Source organism: Protopterus annectens, chromosome 15.part0, assembly GCF_019279795.1.
Source record: "Protopterus annectens isolate FY-2018-M chromosome 15.part0, PAN1.0, whole genome shotgun sequence".
Taxonomy (NCBI): Eukaryota; Metazoa; Chordata; order Ceratodontiformes; family Protopteridae; genus Protopterus; species Protopterus annectens.
The window spans coordinates 762459238-762478229 of NC_056749.1; the positions used below are offsets into that span (position 1 = coordinate 762459238).

General features: G+C 43.0%; 1 protein-coding gene across 1 annotated transcript in view; it reads left to right on the forward strand.

Annotated features, from left to right (window-relative positions):
- LOC122790049 (gamma-aminobutyric acid receptor subunit alpha-3-like) overlaps window positions 1-18992 on the forward strand; it is a 1812576-nt gene that overhangs the window by 914302 nt on the left and 879282 nt on the right. The window contains exon 11 of the mRNA XM_044057615.1: window positions 17495-17527. Within this exon, the coding sequence (XP_043913550.1) occupies window positions 17495-17527 (33 nt within the window). The remainder of the gene's footprint in view (window positions 1-17494; window positions 17528-18992) is intronic.

Sequence of the window (18992 nt, forward strand, 5' to 3'; positions counted from 1 at the left end):
ATCACATATCCAGTATATCCAGTAAGCGCTTTCACATTCAAACTGAATGCTTCATCAGACTGTTAACAACTCCACATTAATTGCCTTTAAATATCATCCTTTCACATTGTAAAACAAATCATGTTCCTTGCTCATGAATATTAAATGAATATAGCAACATGTGACTATGCAGTAATAGTATTTCATAGTTCTATCATCACAATTCATGGAGTCTCTTCGTACATCAAATGCTTAAAACATAAAAAATAAAAAATAAAGTTCATATACATAAGTAAAAATGCATATATACTCATGTAGAAGTATGTATAAAAATGTATATGCTGTTCGAGATCTTGACTCATTCCAAAACGGCTTGTTGAGCGAAAGTAATGAAATGACTTTCAAGAGACTAATATATGCTGAAAGTAACCCTCTGTTAAAGGTTTCAAGAACAGCCTTGACCAGTAATGAAAGAGGGAGTGCAGACATTAATAGAAATATGTGTATTACACTTGACAAGGAGATTAGAGCAAACTTTAGTGAAGTTGAAACAGACACAATGGCAACGCAAGCACATGGAAGCCTGTGTCAGTTTCAAGATCGTTCCATGGGGTTTACGCATTTTAAAAATGCCCAGTTTTGGGAACATGTATCCTGATCTTTTAAGTAAGTGGCAAAAACTTAATCTTGATACAAGCTTCAGTTATATGAAGCTGTTAATTGAACAGTATTTATCAGTAGAGAATGAATTAATGGCGGAATCAATGTGTATACGGACAGAACCTGAAACTGTAATGTCAGTTGAAGAGATGGAAGAGTTACTAAGTAATGTCAGCACCAACATGCGGCTATTAGAGAACAAATTGCTTCAAGATAAAAGAAAGAAACTCAAAAGAGACTTCCTGGATTTTCAAAGAGGGAATGTCTTTGCTTGGCCACGTGAGCCAAAGAGAACGAGTGACACCAATCACCAACCATCCACAGTGAATAGAAGAAACGATGAGCCAATGAGACGACAAGAGAGGAGTTCACTTCCATAAGGCAATATTTCAAAAGGGATAGAGTTTTCAGATACAACGCTGAGAATCGTAGAAACGGGAGAATCGACATCAATGGCTAGTAACACAACTGCTACAGGGAATGGAGAAGGACAGAAACTACATACACATGATTTACAGACAATAGAGAACCCAAATACATCTAGGGCAATAACACAGGATGTTCATAGAAAAGAACCGAATGGAGTTAATGAGAGGGCAACACAGAATTTTAACAGTGACTTTTGCCCTTTCCCTTTACCGATACGAGTACAACAGAGAATGCCCTGGTCACCATCGAATGGATCGAAGAAACGCAAACTACCAGAAGAACGTCTGGAATTTCCGAAAAAGATTCTACGACCTGTACGTCAGACTTAGTAATTAATATTTCTCACTATGCATTAACTGAACAAGAAAGAAGCCTGTTGAACAAAGGGCTTTCATTCATACCAGCTAAAGACGTTGAACACGTTATAGATTTAAAAATGTTTACCAGGAATTTAAATCTTAAAATGATGTTTGACAATAAGAATAGTAACAGTAATACATCTAACATTTTTAAAAAACCCTCCGTGTTCGTTCCACAAGCACATCCGTTGGTTGAAGCTTTTGAGAAAGCGATGGAAAGAGATTTAAATGAATTATATAAAAATAAGAACATGAAACATGATTTTTGTAATCTGAATAAAGGAAAAGAAAAGGCACTTAAAGAACTGCAGTTGAATAAAGATATAGTTATAAGGGGAGCCGATAAAGGTGGTGCCATAGTCATTTTAGACACAGACATGTATAGAAGGAAGATGTTGGATTTATTAGCAGATAGAGAGGCATACTTTGAGATAGATTTGATAAAGTTAAACAAAATCATTAATAATGTACAAGATGAATTATATGATTTATTTCTATGCAATGTGATTGATTTTGATTTGTACAGATATTTTTTAATAGAGAAACTGACTATACCCACATGTTAAGTTGTCAATCTCGCCTTCATTCTTGCTGGATGGGTTCGGAGCCGATCCTCGGCTCCGACTCGGCACTTGCTTTAGCTCGAGAACTCCTTTTACCAGCTCGAGGCAACCCTATATCCCATGATGCAAGGCGGAACTACCTCAGATCTCGTTTGCCGCTTAGCGAAAGAGGTCTCCTTTGCCAGCTGAGGTAAGTTTTTCTTTGTGAAATAAGAAAAAGTGTAGTTAGGGGTTTAATTTTCCCTTTTAGTGTCAGTTTAGTCTGTAGTTAGTTACAGCCCACCCTATTCCCTTGTTTTCAAACTTTTATAATCTTTAATCTAAAGTTTTTTTAGTCAGGCCTAATTCCCCATTGGTTATTCCCTTCCTGTGTGTTTGTGTAAGGGATTAATTTGTGTGTTTGTTGGGATTGTTTGTGTTTCCATCCTCCTAGGATGTCAAAGGAAGGCAAGGTCTCAGGCTTCAAGAAGTGTGACCAGTGCTGTCAGAAAATGTCTCTGACAGACGGTCACACTTCTTGTGTTTATTGCCTGGGGCCTTTGCACCTGCAGGACTCCTGTACTTTGTGTCATGCTTTTAGCCAGAGAGTCCTGCAGGAAAGGAGGAATAAACTCATCCTCCGAGGCTTACTTAAGCCAGAAGGTTCTCCTCCTAAATTAGGGTCAGGAAAACCTCCTAAACCACCGAAGGCTCAGTGCCGATATCGGCTCCGGCTGGAGTCGATACATCTTCTGTTCAAGTAGTGGGTTCGGCGCCGACCGGCTCCGATACCCTGACTACTGTGGCCTTGTCGGCTCCGGCTGGAGCCGACACTTCATCCAGCATCGGAGCCGAGATATCCTCGGCTCCATCTGGAGTTCAAGGGACTTCGACTCCGATGGCTTCGACCCGTAAGAGATCTCGGTCCCCTTCTATACTGAGTATCCACTCGGCCCGGGTCTCCCCTTTTGTCGGAGCGGAGCCATCGGAGCCGATCTTCGAGATCTTCCAGGCTGTCTGACCACGATTTAGAGAGGGTGGTAAGCAGGCTGTTGAAGTCTCAGGCACTGGCCCAAATGCTCCATAGCCCATCTCAACAGACTTCGCTATAGCCCCAATCCTTGAACTTCCTCCTCCGACTCCACACCGCAGTTCGGAGCCGGAGCTTCGGGACAGCGACTGTTTCGATGCCGGAGCCGATACATCCTTCGCCCGGCTGCCCTCGGCTCCGATCTCCTCCTTGAGACCTTCCTTGGAGGGATCCGGTCATCGGGTTTCCACTGTCGGCTCCGAGGGGGCTAGTGGCATCGGACCCTTGTCCGACCCCACTCCCCCTCCCGGGCTTCGGCTTTGGTAAGCTCGGCGCCGACATCGGCCTCGAGCCTTCTCTCTTTGGAGCCGCCATTCCTGTTTCTTCGGAGCGGGTGTGTTCCGGCCTCCCGGGGAGAGGAGCCTTTGAGGTGATGAGGAGTGCCCTGGCCTCTGAGCCTGGTCAACGGTCCATCCCTCTAGCTCCTCCCTCTTCAGTGCCTGCAGATGCCTCTTGCCAACCTCTTGCTCACAGGCCCAGGGATCCATCGCCCCAGGTTTCCCCACTGGGAATTTCCTCCTCTTCCGAGGTTTCTCCTGATCCTGCAGGGGAACCCCTCGGAAGAGGACGTGTAAGAGGAAACACACAGACTCCCCTGAGTCTACTACATCTGATACCGACTTAGATGAGTCGGAGGGTTCCCACGGTCCCCTCTGAGGATGTCTCCTTTTCAGACATCCTTGAGCTCCTCAAACAGAGGGGGAATTGGCCCTCCATTGACCCCTCCGAGGATGAGTCGGTATACCTGGAGGCTTTTGGATCCCGACCCTCCACCTCCTGGGTGTCTCCGCCTTTCGACCCACTTATGCAGGTAGTAGCTCGTAAGGCGTGGGCAGCTCCAGATTCTGTGGAACCTGTCCCCAGAAGACCATCCAAATTCATTACGGCCCCTTCGGACAAACAGTTCCTTTCCAAGGGTGTCTCGGTGGATGCTATGGTGGTGGCGGCTGCCACTAAGAAGGAACTGGCGTATCCTTCAGTACCTGTCCATCCTCCTAATAAGGACTCTAGGACCATGGACAGGTATGGAAAGCGGATGTTTTCTTCAGCGACCTTTGCTATGCGTTCGCTGAATTATCTTTGTCACTTCACCAGGCTTCAACGAGATGTTCTCAAGGAACTGGGAGAAGTAGTCCAGGATCCTTCTGCTGCTGGGGCTCAGGAAAAGATTGCCTCGCAGCTTGCTATCCTGAATTCCATATCTAACTCCTCCATGCGGCTCATATCCTATGCGGCCGATGGAGCGAGCAGGGCCGCAGGCACAGGAGTTGCTCTTAGACGCCAAGCCTGGATGCAGCTTTGTAATTTTGCGGACCCCTTTAAGGCGTCCTTCACTAATACCCCCTTTGATGGTTCGGCTTTGTTCGACCTCAGGTGAAGGATACCTTGACCAGGTGTGAGCAGGACGGTAAAACTCTTTCTGCCGTTGGAGTCCAGTTTTCCACTCCTTCTAGACCATACCCCAAGGGTCAGAAGGGGGGGAAGATGTGGTTCCGTAAAGCCCAAGGAGCTACACCGGACACACGTGGTCAGTTTACCCCAGAGGCAGAGGGGGTAACAATAATAGACGCCGCCCTAGAGGCAGGGGGGGGTCCTCAGAACCAGGGCAACAGGGAGTCTCTTCCTGAGAAGCCCTTTCAGCATCCCTGAGGTGTTGCCCGACTGTCCACCCTTGGAGGCAGTCGGGGGAAGGATTTCGCTGTACCCAGTAGCCTGGCAATCCCTATCTCAAGAGATGTGGGTACAGTCGATTATATCCGAGGGTTACAAAATCCCTTTGAAAGGTTTCCGTACCTCTACAATCCCTTCCAGACATCTCACCCGGTCAAAGGGATTTGGCAGAACAGGAGGTTTCAAAGCTCCTAGAAAAAAGAGCCGTCCAGACTGTGCCAGCAGACCAGGTGGGATCCGGCGTCTACTCCAGATTCTTTTTGGTCCCCAAAAGGACGGGAGATTGGAGACCAATATTAGACCTGAGCAATCTGAACAGATTTGTCAAGAAGGCAAGATTCGGATGGTCACGCTTCAGTCCATTCTGCCCTTTCTGGGCAAGGACAACTGGATGTGCTCTATAGACCTTCAGGATGTGTACTATCACATAAAGATTCACAGACGCTCCAGAAGGTTTCTCCGCTTTCGGCTAGGGACCAGTCATTACCAATTCAGAGCCCTGCCCTTTGGCCTCACTTCAGCCCCCAGAGTGTTTACCAAATGCATGGCAGTGGTCACAGCTCATCTGAGATGTCGAGGATTCCAGGTGTTTCCCTATTTGGACGACTGGCTCCTCTCCGCCACCACCAAGTGTCAGCTTCTTCAGTCCAGAGACTACACTCTACAGCTTTGCAGGAGTTTGGGAATTTCAGTAAACTTCGAAAAATCTTCTCTGCTGCCTTGCCAATCTATCACCTTTATAGGCGCAGAATTAAACACCGTCAAAATGTTAGCCAGACTAACAGATCAAAGAATTCTGGACATCCAAAAATTTGTTCGGCTTCTTTTGCAAAGCAACAAGATCAAAGCCAGATTTATACTGAAGGTTCTAGGTCTTATGGCTGCGGCCATTGTTCTTCTACCACTGGCTCGCTTCCACATGCTTCTTCTGCAGTGGATGCTATTCATGCAGTGGTCGTACCACAGTCTCCCGATGAGGCACGAAATCTTGGTAACACAGTCGTGCCGAGCTCATCTGAACTGGTGGATATCTTCCCCTCTTCTTCATCAGGGCCGACCCTTTATTCCCCCTCCTCCAGTTGCCACAGTCACTACGGATGCCTCTCTGATCGGGTGGGGGGGGGCATTATCAGGGCAGGATGGTCCACGGGACGTGGCAACCCATAGAATACCATCTGCACATAAATGTCCTGGAGATGAGAGCAGTGCTTTTAACGTTGCAAGCCCTCAACGACTTTCTTCCCACGGGGACTATTGCAGTACAGACAGACAACATGTCCGTAGTCTGGTACATCAACAAGCAGGGCGGGACCAGGTCCTATCCATTATGTCGAGAAGCTCTCAGACTTTGGCAGTGGGCGATCTCTTCTCAGCGGTTTCTGATAGCAACGCACATCTCCGGCAGGTCCAACCTATTAGCGGACAGGCTGAGCAGATCCATTCTGATGCCTCACGAGTGGTCTCTCAATCAATCTGTAGTGGATCAGATTTTTCTGAAGTGGGGCACTCCTTGTTGCGATCTTTTTGCTACTCCTCAAAACAACAAGTGCCCCGATTTCTTCACTCTCTTTCCCCTTCCAGGCCAACCTCTGAGAGACTCTCTAACCCAGGATTGGCCCCGGGAACTTCTGTATGCTTTTCCTCCTTTTCCCTTGATTCCACAAGTCATTCAGAAAGCCACCGTTTTGAGAGCCAAGTTGATCCTCATTGCCCCATATTGGCCTCGACAAATTTGGTTTCCGTCTCTGCATCGTCATCTTCTGGTGCAGCCCTGGCATCTGGACCCAGTTCCGGATCCACCAATCGGGTCAGCAGCACCGGGCCATTCATTCTCTCAACCTCACTGCTTGGTTGCTCCACTTCCTACCCTAGCCAGGCTACCGATCATTTCGAACTCAGTCAGAGACATTTTAGTCTCTTCCTTGAAGTCATCCACTAGGACTGTTTATGCTAGCAAGTGGCGACGTTTTCTATTTGGGCTAATTCCAGAAATATTGACCCTTTACTGCTCCTGTACATTCGGTTTTAGATTTCCTGGCGGAGGTTTTTCATTCAGGATCCTCGTCATCTACAGTCAAAGTACAACTGGCTGCTATTTCTAAGTATCATGTTGGCCTGCATGACAATAACATTATGTCTCATAGGTTATGCAAGGCCTTTCTGAGAGGAGTTTTCCTCCTAAAACCACCTATAAAGCATCCTCCTCCGCAATGGGATCTAAACTTAATGTTGGCATCCTTGATACTACCTCCCTTCGAACCGTCTGCTTCATGTTCTTTGAAGTTATTGACCTGGAAAACTATATTTTTACTGGCTGTCACTTCTGCAAGAAGGGTTTCCGAGATTCAAGCTCTCTGCATTCGTTCCCTTATTTGGTTTTTCATAAGGACAGGGTATCATTAAGAACTAACCCTTCCTTTCTTCCCAAAGTCGTATCTCAAACCAACATTAACCAATCTATAGACCTACCAGTCTTTTTCCCAAACTATTCCGACAGAGCTGAACAGAAACTGCATTTTTTGGATGTCCATCGTCAGCTCAGGTACTATTTGCATAGAACTAAACAATTCAGAAAATCGGACCAATTATTTGTCTCCTATGCAGAAAACAGGATAGGTCTTCCAGTATCTAAAGTGACCTTATCCAGATGGTTGACTTCCACTATTTCCTATGTGTACTCTCTCAGGGCAAACAGCTATCTTCTAAGCCAAAAGCACACTCAACCAGGAGTCTATCCACTTCTGCAGCTTTTCAGGATAGACTACCCATTGATACCATTTGTGCAGCAGCTACTTGGGCCACGCCTCATACCTTTGTCTCTCATTACAAGTTGGACTTGGCCTCTAGAGATAGGGCCAGTTTTGGTTCCACAGTTCTCAAGAGTCTGTTCCATTGAGCCACCAGGGATACAGGTGCTAGGGACGCGGTCCCATCCAGCAAGAATGAAGGCGAGATTGACAACTTAACATTTAGAAGTTATGTACCTACCATAACGCTCCATGTTAGTTGTCTTCTCGCCTTCTTTCTTGGCCCCTCCCTCCTTCCCCTGGCCTGGACAGATCTTGGAGAGTTCCTATTAGATTGTTTCCTCCGGTACGTTGTTAGGAGGATTTTCTTTTAGGAACCATGGTTCCTAATTCTGTTAGGATAGTCTTTAGCAGGGTAAGTTAGCTACCAAACGAGATCTGAGGTAGTTCCGCCTTGCATCATGGGATATAGGGTTGCCTCGAGCTGGTAAAAGGAGTTCTCGAGCTAAAGCAAGTGCCGAGTCGGAGCCGAGGATCGGCTCCGAACCCATCCAGCAAGAAAGAAGGCGAGAGAAGACAACTAACATGGAACGTTATGGTAGGTACATAACTTCTAATTTTAGAGGCTTACCCAAGGTCCATAAAGACATTAAAAATCCACCAATGAGGCCAATAGTGTCAAGCAAAGGATGGCTCACTGAGACCATCTCTATATATTTAGAGAAACAGCTGAGGAGAACAGTAGAACAGATGGAGATGATAGTAAGGGACACCCAAAGTTTATAGAGAGCCTTTCAGATTATACGATACAAGAAAATAATAGAGAAATCAGTTACATGGTAACTTTAGATGTGAACTCTTTATTTACTTCGATTCCAAATGATACAGGTGTAGAATATATGAGGCTATTTTTAATAGAAAATAGCAAGAGACTTAATAATCAAATGTGCCATGTTGATGGACATTGTTCTAAAAAATAATATGTGTGTTTTTGGTGATCAATATTTTTTACAACAGAGGGGAGTAGCCATGGGCACCCCATGTGCAAATTCGTATGCCAACATTGTAATGGCATACTGGGAACACACATATATAATGAGAAGTGAATATAAGGAGAACATACTGTTATACAAACATTTTGTGGACGATGTTTTTCTGTTGCGGACAGGGGAGGAATCTAAACTCTTGGAATTTATTGAATATATAAATGGAACCACAAACTTTTTATTATTGACAGGAAAATGGTCAATAAAAGAAATAGAGTTTTCAGATGTTCTCATTATGAAAGAAGGAGACACCATACAAACACAGCTCTGTAGAAAAGAATGCAGGAAGAATTCCATATTACACCGCACCAGTATGCATCCCTCCCACATTTACACTAATATAGTTAAAGGACAAGTAATAAGAGCGTCTAGACTCACTAGTAGAGATTCTAAGTTTCAAGAAACAGTAGAGATAATACATGGATAATTCGAAGAAAGAGGATATAGAAGAAAAGAAATGGATTATTTGTTTAAGGACAATATAGTTAGGAGAACTTCCACAGGGAAACCCTTTATACATCGTAGTAATAACAATTCCAATGCACTAGATAGAGGGAGAGAAGAAACAGGTATGAACAAACCTGTAATATCTTTTACAAATAATAATAAAAAGATTAAAGACATTTTTGCAAAGAATTGGAATATTTTAACTGTGTATGAGAAGTTATGTGGAATGGTAGGTGACACTCCTAGATTCACCTACAAAAACACAAAATCATTGAAACGCATACTATGCTATGAGAGTAGTGAGAAGAAACAACTTAGATCTACTAGAAAAGGGACTTTTGAAACGCATACTATGCTATGAGAGTAGTGAGAAGAAGCAACTTAGATCTACTAGAAAAGGGACTTTTGAAACGCATACTATGCTATGAGAGTAGTGAGAAGAAGCAACTTAGATCTACTAGAAAAGGGACTTTTGAAACGCATACTATGCTATGAGAGTAGTGAGAAGAAGCAACTTAGATCTACTAGAAAAGGGACTTTTGAAACGCATACTATGCTATGAGAGTAGTGAGAAGAAACAACTTAGATCTACTAGAAAAGGGACTTTTGAAACGCATACTATGCTATGAGAGTAGTGAGAAGAAGCAACTTAGATCTACTAGAAAAGGGACTTTTGAAACGCATACTATGCTATGAGAGTAGTGAGAAGAAACAACTTAGATCTACTAGAAAAGGGACTTTTGAAACGCATACTATGCTATGAGAGTAGTGAGAAGAAGCAACTTAGATCTACTAGAAAAGGGACTTTTACATGCAGATGTTGCAATCAGTGTCCTTGTATGTTAAATAGCAACAGATATATTCACCCCGATACAGGGAAGGAATATGATTTTAGTACATATGTAGATTGTAAGACAAGAGATTTGATTTATTTGGCCACTTGTATTAAATGCAACTCGTTTTATGTAGGCATGACTAATAGAACTTTAAGGGAACATGTGAAAGAACATATATATGCAATAAATAAGGAAGATGAGAACAATGCACTAGCAAAACATATTATGAATAATGGTACCACACATAGTTTTAAGTTTATGGTGATTGAATTAATATATAGAAATGTCAGGCTAGGCAATTTTAAGAATTATACTGAACAAAGGGAAATGAGATGGATACTGAGACTACAAGCAGACAAAGGTTCAGGGCTCAATGACAGGGTTTCATTGAAACCGTTCCTAGCAGCCAGAAACTTTAAGCATTAAAAATTCCATGCCTGAACTTCGTTTGAAAACGAAGCTATTACCCATTAGTTCTTTTGTGCATATCAAGCAGTTTTTGAGTATTTAATATTGAATGTTTTTAAAACACATCATTATTAACATATTTATTCTAGAGATGCAAGTTTTTTATATATATATATTTTTTGTATACATCTGTTTTTTATATACATCTGTTTTTATGAATTACACATATAGATATGCAGTAGTTATCATGTATGGTAGTTTGTGCTTCATCAGAATACCTAAGACACAATAGGTTTTAGGTTCTAGCTTTAGATGTTCAATGTTATTTTATATTTTAGGATATTTAGATATATGTTTTTTGTTGTCATTTCTGTACATATATTTTTCATTAGAAGTGTATATGTATATACATTTTATATAAATTTTTTATACATACTTCTACATGAGTATATATGCATTTTTACTTATGTATTTGAACTTTATTTTTTATGTTTTAAGCATTTGATGTACGAAGAGACTCCATGAATTGTGATGATAGAACTATGAAATACTATTACTGCATAGTCACATGTTGCTATATTCATTTAATATTCATGAGCAAGGAACATGATTGGTTTTACAATGTGAAAGGATGATATTTAAAGGCAATTAATGTGGAGTTGTTAACAGTCTGATGAAGCATTCAGTTTGAATGTGAAAGCACTTACTGGATATATGATATATTTGTTGTTTTTCATCGTTTTAATGAAATAAATGGTCAGCTTCTTATAGTCGTGTTTGCTGCCTCACTTGGTTTTGTTTTACTCAGATTCCTTCTTGGTTGCCGTACTTGAGACGTTTTACCCTTGACTGTGGATTCTGCATAAATTAGTTCATAGCGAGTGCCACATCAAAGTTCTTCTTTCTCTGGTATAATTTGCAGGGTGCGTTAATGCTGAGTCTACCTCTCTTCACTAGGCACACATACTTTAATACACCAGGGTCCCCTTTGGGATCAGTTTCTTTTCCCTTGTAACAGTTGCTTGCTGGCATGAACTACAGGTCATCTGATGCATTGAACATAATGAAACTGATATCAGGGGATGAAGAAATGAACGCATGAAACCAGTTTCAAAACTTGATACGTAAAAAGAGCTTGTTACAGGAACTACTACTCACTTATTCTAGTTAACTCCAATACAAAGTTAAATTCTGTAAGGGTTGCAATGCTTACAAAGCATAAGCTTCCTATTACCTACTCTAATATATTAGAAACAAAAATAATGGGCCTGGAAATCCACATAATCTTTTCTCAGAACATTTAATTTCCACAGCATGCTTTATCAGCAGTTTCTGTCATAGCATCATGTACATTTATGTAGCTTATTTCTATTACACAAGGGAAACACTGTATATAGTAAACAGTAAATGCACTGACTTTTGATTAAATTAAATATATTAAGTTTGAACTAATTCATTTCAAAAGTACTTGCCGAATTCCCCTTTGCTATTTCTAAATATAATTGCTAAGTCATTTTCTGAAGCTCTTTCTCCTGTCAAGGTGTTGTAATCCAGGCAAGACAAAGAATATTATATCATGGGACCATGGGCACCCACAGCCAGGTGTAAGGGGGTACATTTGCACCCCTCTGGATTTTGACTTCAAAAAAAAATTGTGACTTTGTAATTACAAAAACAAAATATGTCTTTTTGTTTTTAAGGGTGTTTCCCTTAAAAAACACTGGTTGCACACACCTGCATCCATATGTGTGTCATTACACATGCCTGTTGTTCTTCCATATGTGTGTCATTACACATGCCTGTTGTTCTTCCTTTCCGTGTGGAATTTAATGTTCCATTTCTTCCATCCTTGTGCTGACTGACAGAATGACTGCAGACATACTTCAGGACAGATTTGTGCTGCTTCAGTGAAATGATTCTTCAGCAAATAAAGTAGTAGTTGCTGTGTGTGTGTGTGTGTGTGTGTGTGTGTGTGTGTGTGTGTGTGTGTGTGTGTGTGTGTGTGTGTGTGTGCATGCATGCGTGTGTATGTCGACACACATGCATGTTTTTGTGTTTGTGTGGGATTTTTAGATGAGGATTGCTTTACATGTAACTGATCACGACAATATGTTGCTGGTACAGCTTAGCTTAAAAATATTGTACTTCACTGTTGTGAAAGTTAGTGGTGTAACCCTATAATGAGGAGGATTTTTTTTTACTCAAATGAAAGTATTGCATTGAGAATAATTTCTCAAAATATTAAGAAACAATCAAGAATAAATAGCTATCAGAACTAATGAGCTCATTTGCTTATCATTTTAGGTCAAAATGGACCATTATTAATATTTTTTATCAACAAAAATGTACCACCTTGTTTCATCTAGTGAAGGCTTCTTTTTAACTTTCCTTATCCTCCACACCTTAAATCATTTTCAGCAAAAGTATGACCTTATTTCAGCTGCCTGCAGTCACTGCCTTATAAAATTCTCACAGTATGGCTTACAGTAAAACATTATTAAATAGGTAGGTGCTATCTCTGACCTTTGAAAATGAAATCTGCAGTGTATTAAATTGCTTGTATACAGTTGTGCCTAAACAAGGTATAAATCACATCTAGCATTTGACTTAATTCAGTAATTTAGCTTAGTGCTTAGAAATTCCCTATAAGCATATAACACAGCCATACTTTTTAGTTAATCATACTGAAGAAGAATAATTTCAGTGATCAACTTGTAATATTTTCCAGTGAACCTCTACGTTCACAGGTGGAAAGCAATTTTCCATTAGGCAGATGACTTGGGATTAATCAACAGTCCTTGTGACTAAGTACTGGATTAAAGGGTGTGGCTGACTGAAGAGAACCAGTTCTCCTTTTAAAGGGAAGAGAAAATGAAAACCAAGAGAATTCCTCACCACATTTCTATTTGGGGGTCTAACCAATTGAAAGGCTGGCTGGGGCTCGTATGACAATCCTGAGTGGTGATGAACGTAAGGGTCATCATTGCTCAACATATGGGTGTGCATGTCAAACATAACAGTCTGCATTATATTCCTGCGTGTTAAGTGTCTTCACAGTGAAAAAAAAAGTCCCCTTTAGGGATAATTGGTGGTTAGTTAATTTGCTCAGGTTGACACCCTGTACCGTAGTTACAGGAAACAAGAGCCTGAATCCTCTACTCGAACGAGCAATGTGTTAAATTAATTTAAAAGGAGTTGAGTGCATAGCTCACAAATGTCCACATTTTTGCCTCATATTTTAGGTCTTTTCCTCATAAAAACTTGCAGTTTTCTGGAAAATCAATAAGCACTGAGTTTACTAAATAATGGCAGCCATTTATGTTTCAGTCGTTATACCCTTCAGAAAATGCATGCTAACAAAAATATTTTATTCTAGCAACTTTCTAAGATTATACAAACAATATTTCAACTTTGTTCCTAGTTTTGGGTCTTTGTGCCCTCATTCATTTTGGTTTCGTCCAGATTTCTCGTGCTACAAGATTGAGAGATATGGTTGAGTGTCAAGTTCATTTTACAAAGAACTGAGTGTCAAGTGCAATTTTATAAGGAATTGAGCACTTCAGGGTTAAGTGAGGTTTAATGCTGCTCATGCTAAGTCCATTTACAATGTGCAACTATTGTTTAGCAAATGGTATCACTATTGTGCTAACAAGTTTCAAAGCATTGTTAGTAGTACAACAAGTAGCATGCTTGTTTTGATGCAGAAGGCTATAGGTTCTACTGGCACAGCAAGTAGATGGATTACTGATACTGTGTTGTACTTTAAGAGGGTAGGGTGCTGCAGTCCTGAGTACGTCCTCCATAGGAAGATATACCTAGTAACTATGAACTTGTTTTCAGTTTGCCTTCCATTCCCCATTGCAATATTACTAGCTTACTATATTCTTAATGTAACCTAGGCAATTTATTCTTTTTTTTTCGAAAATGTTTTTATTCATCTTATAACACAATAACTTAACAGTATAGTAACAAGAAAATAAAAACAAGTAAACTATATACAATGTCCTTAACAATTAAGAAAGCAATATACATAGGAGAACACGTAATATTTCTCTAACAGATTAGACAATTTTGTCCAAGCGATTAAATGATGAATTATGATCTGATATTGTTAATCCTAGTTCATTCCCTATGCATGGGTATCGGTTCCGAGCTCAGAACCGAGCCGGCCATTTTCCAAGCTTGTGTCAGATTCAAACTCTCAAGCTAAACTCTTACCCACAATCCCCCTCTCTCTGTTACCTCAGATTTCGTTTGCCGCGTTGCCATCCGGTCGTGTCAAGCTACTTCTCTTGAGCTAAGTACAGTCAGTTTTTGTTTAATTGCTTTACAAATTACTTTTCTGTCAGAAAAGTTCATATTTTATTGTCTCTTACCCTATCGCATCTAGCGTTCATAATTTCCTCAGGTTTTTCTGTTTTTTTCTTACTACTTTTACCGCGAGGTATTCTCTCTTTACCATCGTTCGTAATCTTTTCCCTTTTCTCTCTCATGCCTTCGGGTACTCTCTTGTACCATTGTTGGTACTTTTCTATTAATTAATTTGCTATCATGATAGATAAAAAAGGTAGTCTGGGGTTTAAACGGTATTCTGATTGTGGACACAAACTGCCTACTTCTGATGCACACTCTTTGTGTGTTTATTGTTGGGAGCTTCCCATTTATCTGTTTAACCACCGTGTACTATTTGTGATAACTTTTCTAATAGAACTTTGTTGGAAAGGAAAAACAAGCCGATACTGAAGGGACTTCTAAAATCTCCCTTTTCAGAGGCTATTTCTGGGTCGGAGGTCTCAACCCCTCCTAGAGCCTATAAGAAAATGGATGTTTCTACTAAGGCTAAATCCTTGCCTTCGTCCCCGGCTGGGGACTCTCACCAACCAAAAACTAAAAAGGCTAAATTTTCAGCTCTGGAGCTCTCTCAGTCAGCCCCAGTGCTTTCGGTGCCTAGACCTTCAGCACTGTGGCCTTCGGCTCCATTAGTGATTTCTGCTCTGTCCTCTTATGCAGCCTTCTATATATCAGCACCGAGGGGCTCCTTGGTTCAGACCTTTATCACTGTATCGGCACCGACCGTTCAGTCGGCGCAGACCTTGACCGCGTCGGCTCCGAGAGCTTCCTCGGAACCAAGGCCTTTATTGTTGACTCCAGTTTTGTCGGCTCCAGCTTCGGCACCAACTACCACTTCAGCACCGACAACAACTTTGGCACCGATCCCTCTATCGGTGCAGACAATGACCTCGTCACCAATGACTTCTTCGATACAGGCAACCGTAGTCCAGTCTTTCTCAGCAACATTGTCCTCGGTGTGGTCAGATGAGATGGGCACCGAGTCTGCCTCTTCTGTGGACAGGCCTGTTTCTCCCTCAGTCTCCGTGAGGTCCACTAGAAGCCTTTCCGAACATGATGTGTTGTGTCTTGTGGACCAGGTACTCTTGGCCAGAGGTATCCCACCCCTCAGGAACTATCCTTCCTTGGGAGGTGATCACCCATCTCCAAAGACCCCTTCTTATTCTCCTCCTTCATTGCCTTTGATGTCCATGGATATAGCACTGTCTTCCCCTTTATGGATCTCACTAAGGAACCGCAGTTGCCTTCATGGCAGGAAAATTTTGCTATGACCCAGGATGTCAGCTGTGACACGCATAGCTTGCTGTTCCATAGCCATCCAGGGACTCCGAGTTGGCAGGCTGAGCCACTTAGGGGAGGGGTGACCCCAGCCCTAGACATACACTCCTCTTTGGGTGGACCAGCCTTCCAACTGATGGAGAAGGCTTTCGCTGCTGCTGGCAATACCGGACTGTCTATACCTCTGCCCTCCTCTGGTACACTGGTTCCACAAGTCGCATCTAGCGGACTCCGGGTGCAAGGGCCACAGGACATATTCCCTCAGGAATCCCCTTTTCTGCTGTCTTCTCCAGCTTCTCCCGCTGAGGAGGTCCACTGGAAAAGTTTGTGTAAGAGGAAGCACATGGACTCCACAGAGGAGTCCCTCACCGAAGACACAGATTTCAATGAGGGGGAAGGATCCCCTCGGTCACCCTCTGAGGTATCCTTTGGAAACAGAGAGGTGACTGGCAGTCCTCTAATCTGACCTCTGAGGAATCTGTGTTCCTGCAGGCTTTTCGCGCCCATCCCTCTACCTCCTGGGTTACTCCACCTGCCGATGAACTTGTCCGGCTCATCGTGCAGCATGCTTGGAAGGCTCCTGATACCATCAAAGCTATTCCCCAGAGGCCAGATAAGATCTTGTCCCCTCCTGCTTCAGATCCCCATTGGTCCAAAGGTCTTCCTGTGGATGCTTTGGTGGTGGCGGCTGCAACAAAAAAGGATCTGGCAGAAGAAAAAAGCCAGACTGTCCATCCGCCTAACAAAGAGTCCCAGGCACTGGACAGGATAGGGAAGTGCACCTTTGCTTCAGCGACCTTTGCTATCAGGTCCCTGAATTATATGGCACATTTCACCAGGTTTCAAAGAGATCTGGTTTCTGAGTTCTCTGAAACCTTGGCTGGTGTTGTGTCTTATGAGGTCCGTGACAAAGTGGCCTCTCAGCTGGCCACCATTGAATCTATATCTAACTCCTCTATGTGACTGATATCTCATGCATCAGAAGGAGCAGCTAGAGCAGTGGGTTCAGCTGCGGTCTTGAGACCACATGCCTGGATGCACTTGTGCAACTTCGCGGAACCCTTTAAGTCTTATTTTCTTAATGCCCCCAATGAGCCCTCCTCGTTGTTTGGGCCCAAAGTTAAAAGCACACTGGCCAAATGTGAACAGGACAGTAAGACCCTTTCTGCCATAGGTGTCTGTTATTCTTCCCCTCAACGTGCTTTCTCCCAAAACCAAAAAAAGTGGGAAAATATGGTTCAAGAAATCTCAGGGTCCTTTCCATGACACACAGGCCGAGTTATCCCCCAGAGGCAGAGGGGGAAACTCACAGGGAAGATGCTCCTTTTGGGGCAGAGGGGGACCGCATAACCAGAGTTCCAGGGATTCTTTCCCTGGTCAATCCTACCAGCGCTCCTGAAGAGCGGCCCAACTTCTTTCCTCTGGAGGTGGTTGGGGGACATTTCTCCTTGTACCCTTCTGCCTGGATAACCATCACCACTGATTCTTGGTTACAAAGGATCATAACCAGAGGTTATCATATCCCCTTCGATCTTTGTCTCGTCCCTTAAAAAAATCTTCCCTACGTTCCACCCAGTCAAATGGAAGAAGCAGCACTAGAGATAGAAAAGCTGCTAAGAAAAAGAGTCATCCAAATAGTCCCTCCAGACCAGATAGGATCCGGATTCTACTCAAGACTATTTTTGGTGCCAATGAAAACTGGGGACTGGAGACCAATTTTGGATCTCAGTGTATTGAACAAGTTTGTGAGAGTACAAAAATTCCAGATGGTCACAATACAGTCTATCCTCCCGCTTTTGGAAAAAGACGATTGGATGTGCTCTATAGATCTTCAAGATGCGTACTACCACATAAAAGTGGACAGGCCATCAGGAAGATTTCTGCGCTTCTGTGTGGGAGCCAGTTACTACCAGTTCAGAGTACTGCCTTTTGGACTCTCTACAGCCCCCAGAGTGTTCACAAAGTGCATGGCAGTTGACACAGCTCACTTACAACTTCAAGGATTCCAGGTGTTTCCATACCTAGACGACTGGCTCATTTCCGCCCCCACCAGACATCTACTGGAAAAAGCCCTGGCATACTCTCTCCTCACTGCTCAAAGGCTAGGCATAACCATAAACTGGCAGAAATCCAATCTCACCCCATCTCAGTCGACAGAATTCATAGGGGTTATCTTGGACACAAAAAACTGCAGAGCTACTATTCCAGAGCACAGAATTCTAAGGATAAAGCAACAACTAATTCCAATCCTTTCAAAGGAAAAATCCATGGCTCAGTCGGTTCTACAGCTGTTGGGTTCCATGGCAGCCTCCATCACCATTGTTCCCCTGGCCAGGTTTCACATGAGGCTTCTACAATGGCTAATGCTCACCCAGTGGTATCCTTTTCAGCATCCTCTTTCAGCCATGATTCGAGTAACCCACAGGTGCAAACAGGATTTAAATTGGTGGATGACACACAATCTCTCACAATGGTCTTGCCCCTTCTTCCCCCAGCAACCCAAGGCCACAGTGACCATGGATGCCTACCTGATGGGGTGGGGGGGCTATGTCAGGAACAGACAGTCCAAGGCACTTGGTCCCAACTAGAGGCCCATCTGCATATAAATGTTCTAGAGCTGAGGGCAGTGCTTCTGGCATTGCAAGCATTCCATCCCCTGCTGCCGTCTGGGACAATTGCGATTCAATCAGACAACATGGCAGTGATCTGGTACATCAACAAGCAAGGTGGAACCAAATCTTTACCCCCTTTGTCGAGAGGCCATGAGGATATGGCAATGGGTGATGGCTACCAACCGTTTTCTTCTAGCAATGCACATTCCTGGGAATTCCAACGTGATAACAGACAGACTCAGCAGGTGCATTCTTCAACCTCATGAGTGGTCCTTGAATCCCTTGATAGCGGTGAAGATCTTCCACTGCTGGGGCCATCCTTGCTGCAACCTCTTTGCATCCCCGACCAACTACAAATGCAGCAAGTACTTTGCCCTGATTCCCCCTTTGGGACAGTCACCCAGGGACGTTGTAGTCCACCATTGGCCCTCGGGTCTTCTTTACGCATTTCCACCCTTTCCCCCTCATTCCCCAGTTTCTGACGAAAGCCCGGCAGTTGAAGAGCAAGGTGATCCTCATAGTACCATATTGGCCTTGA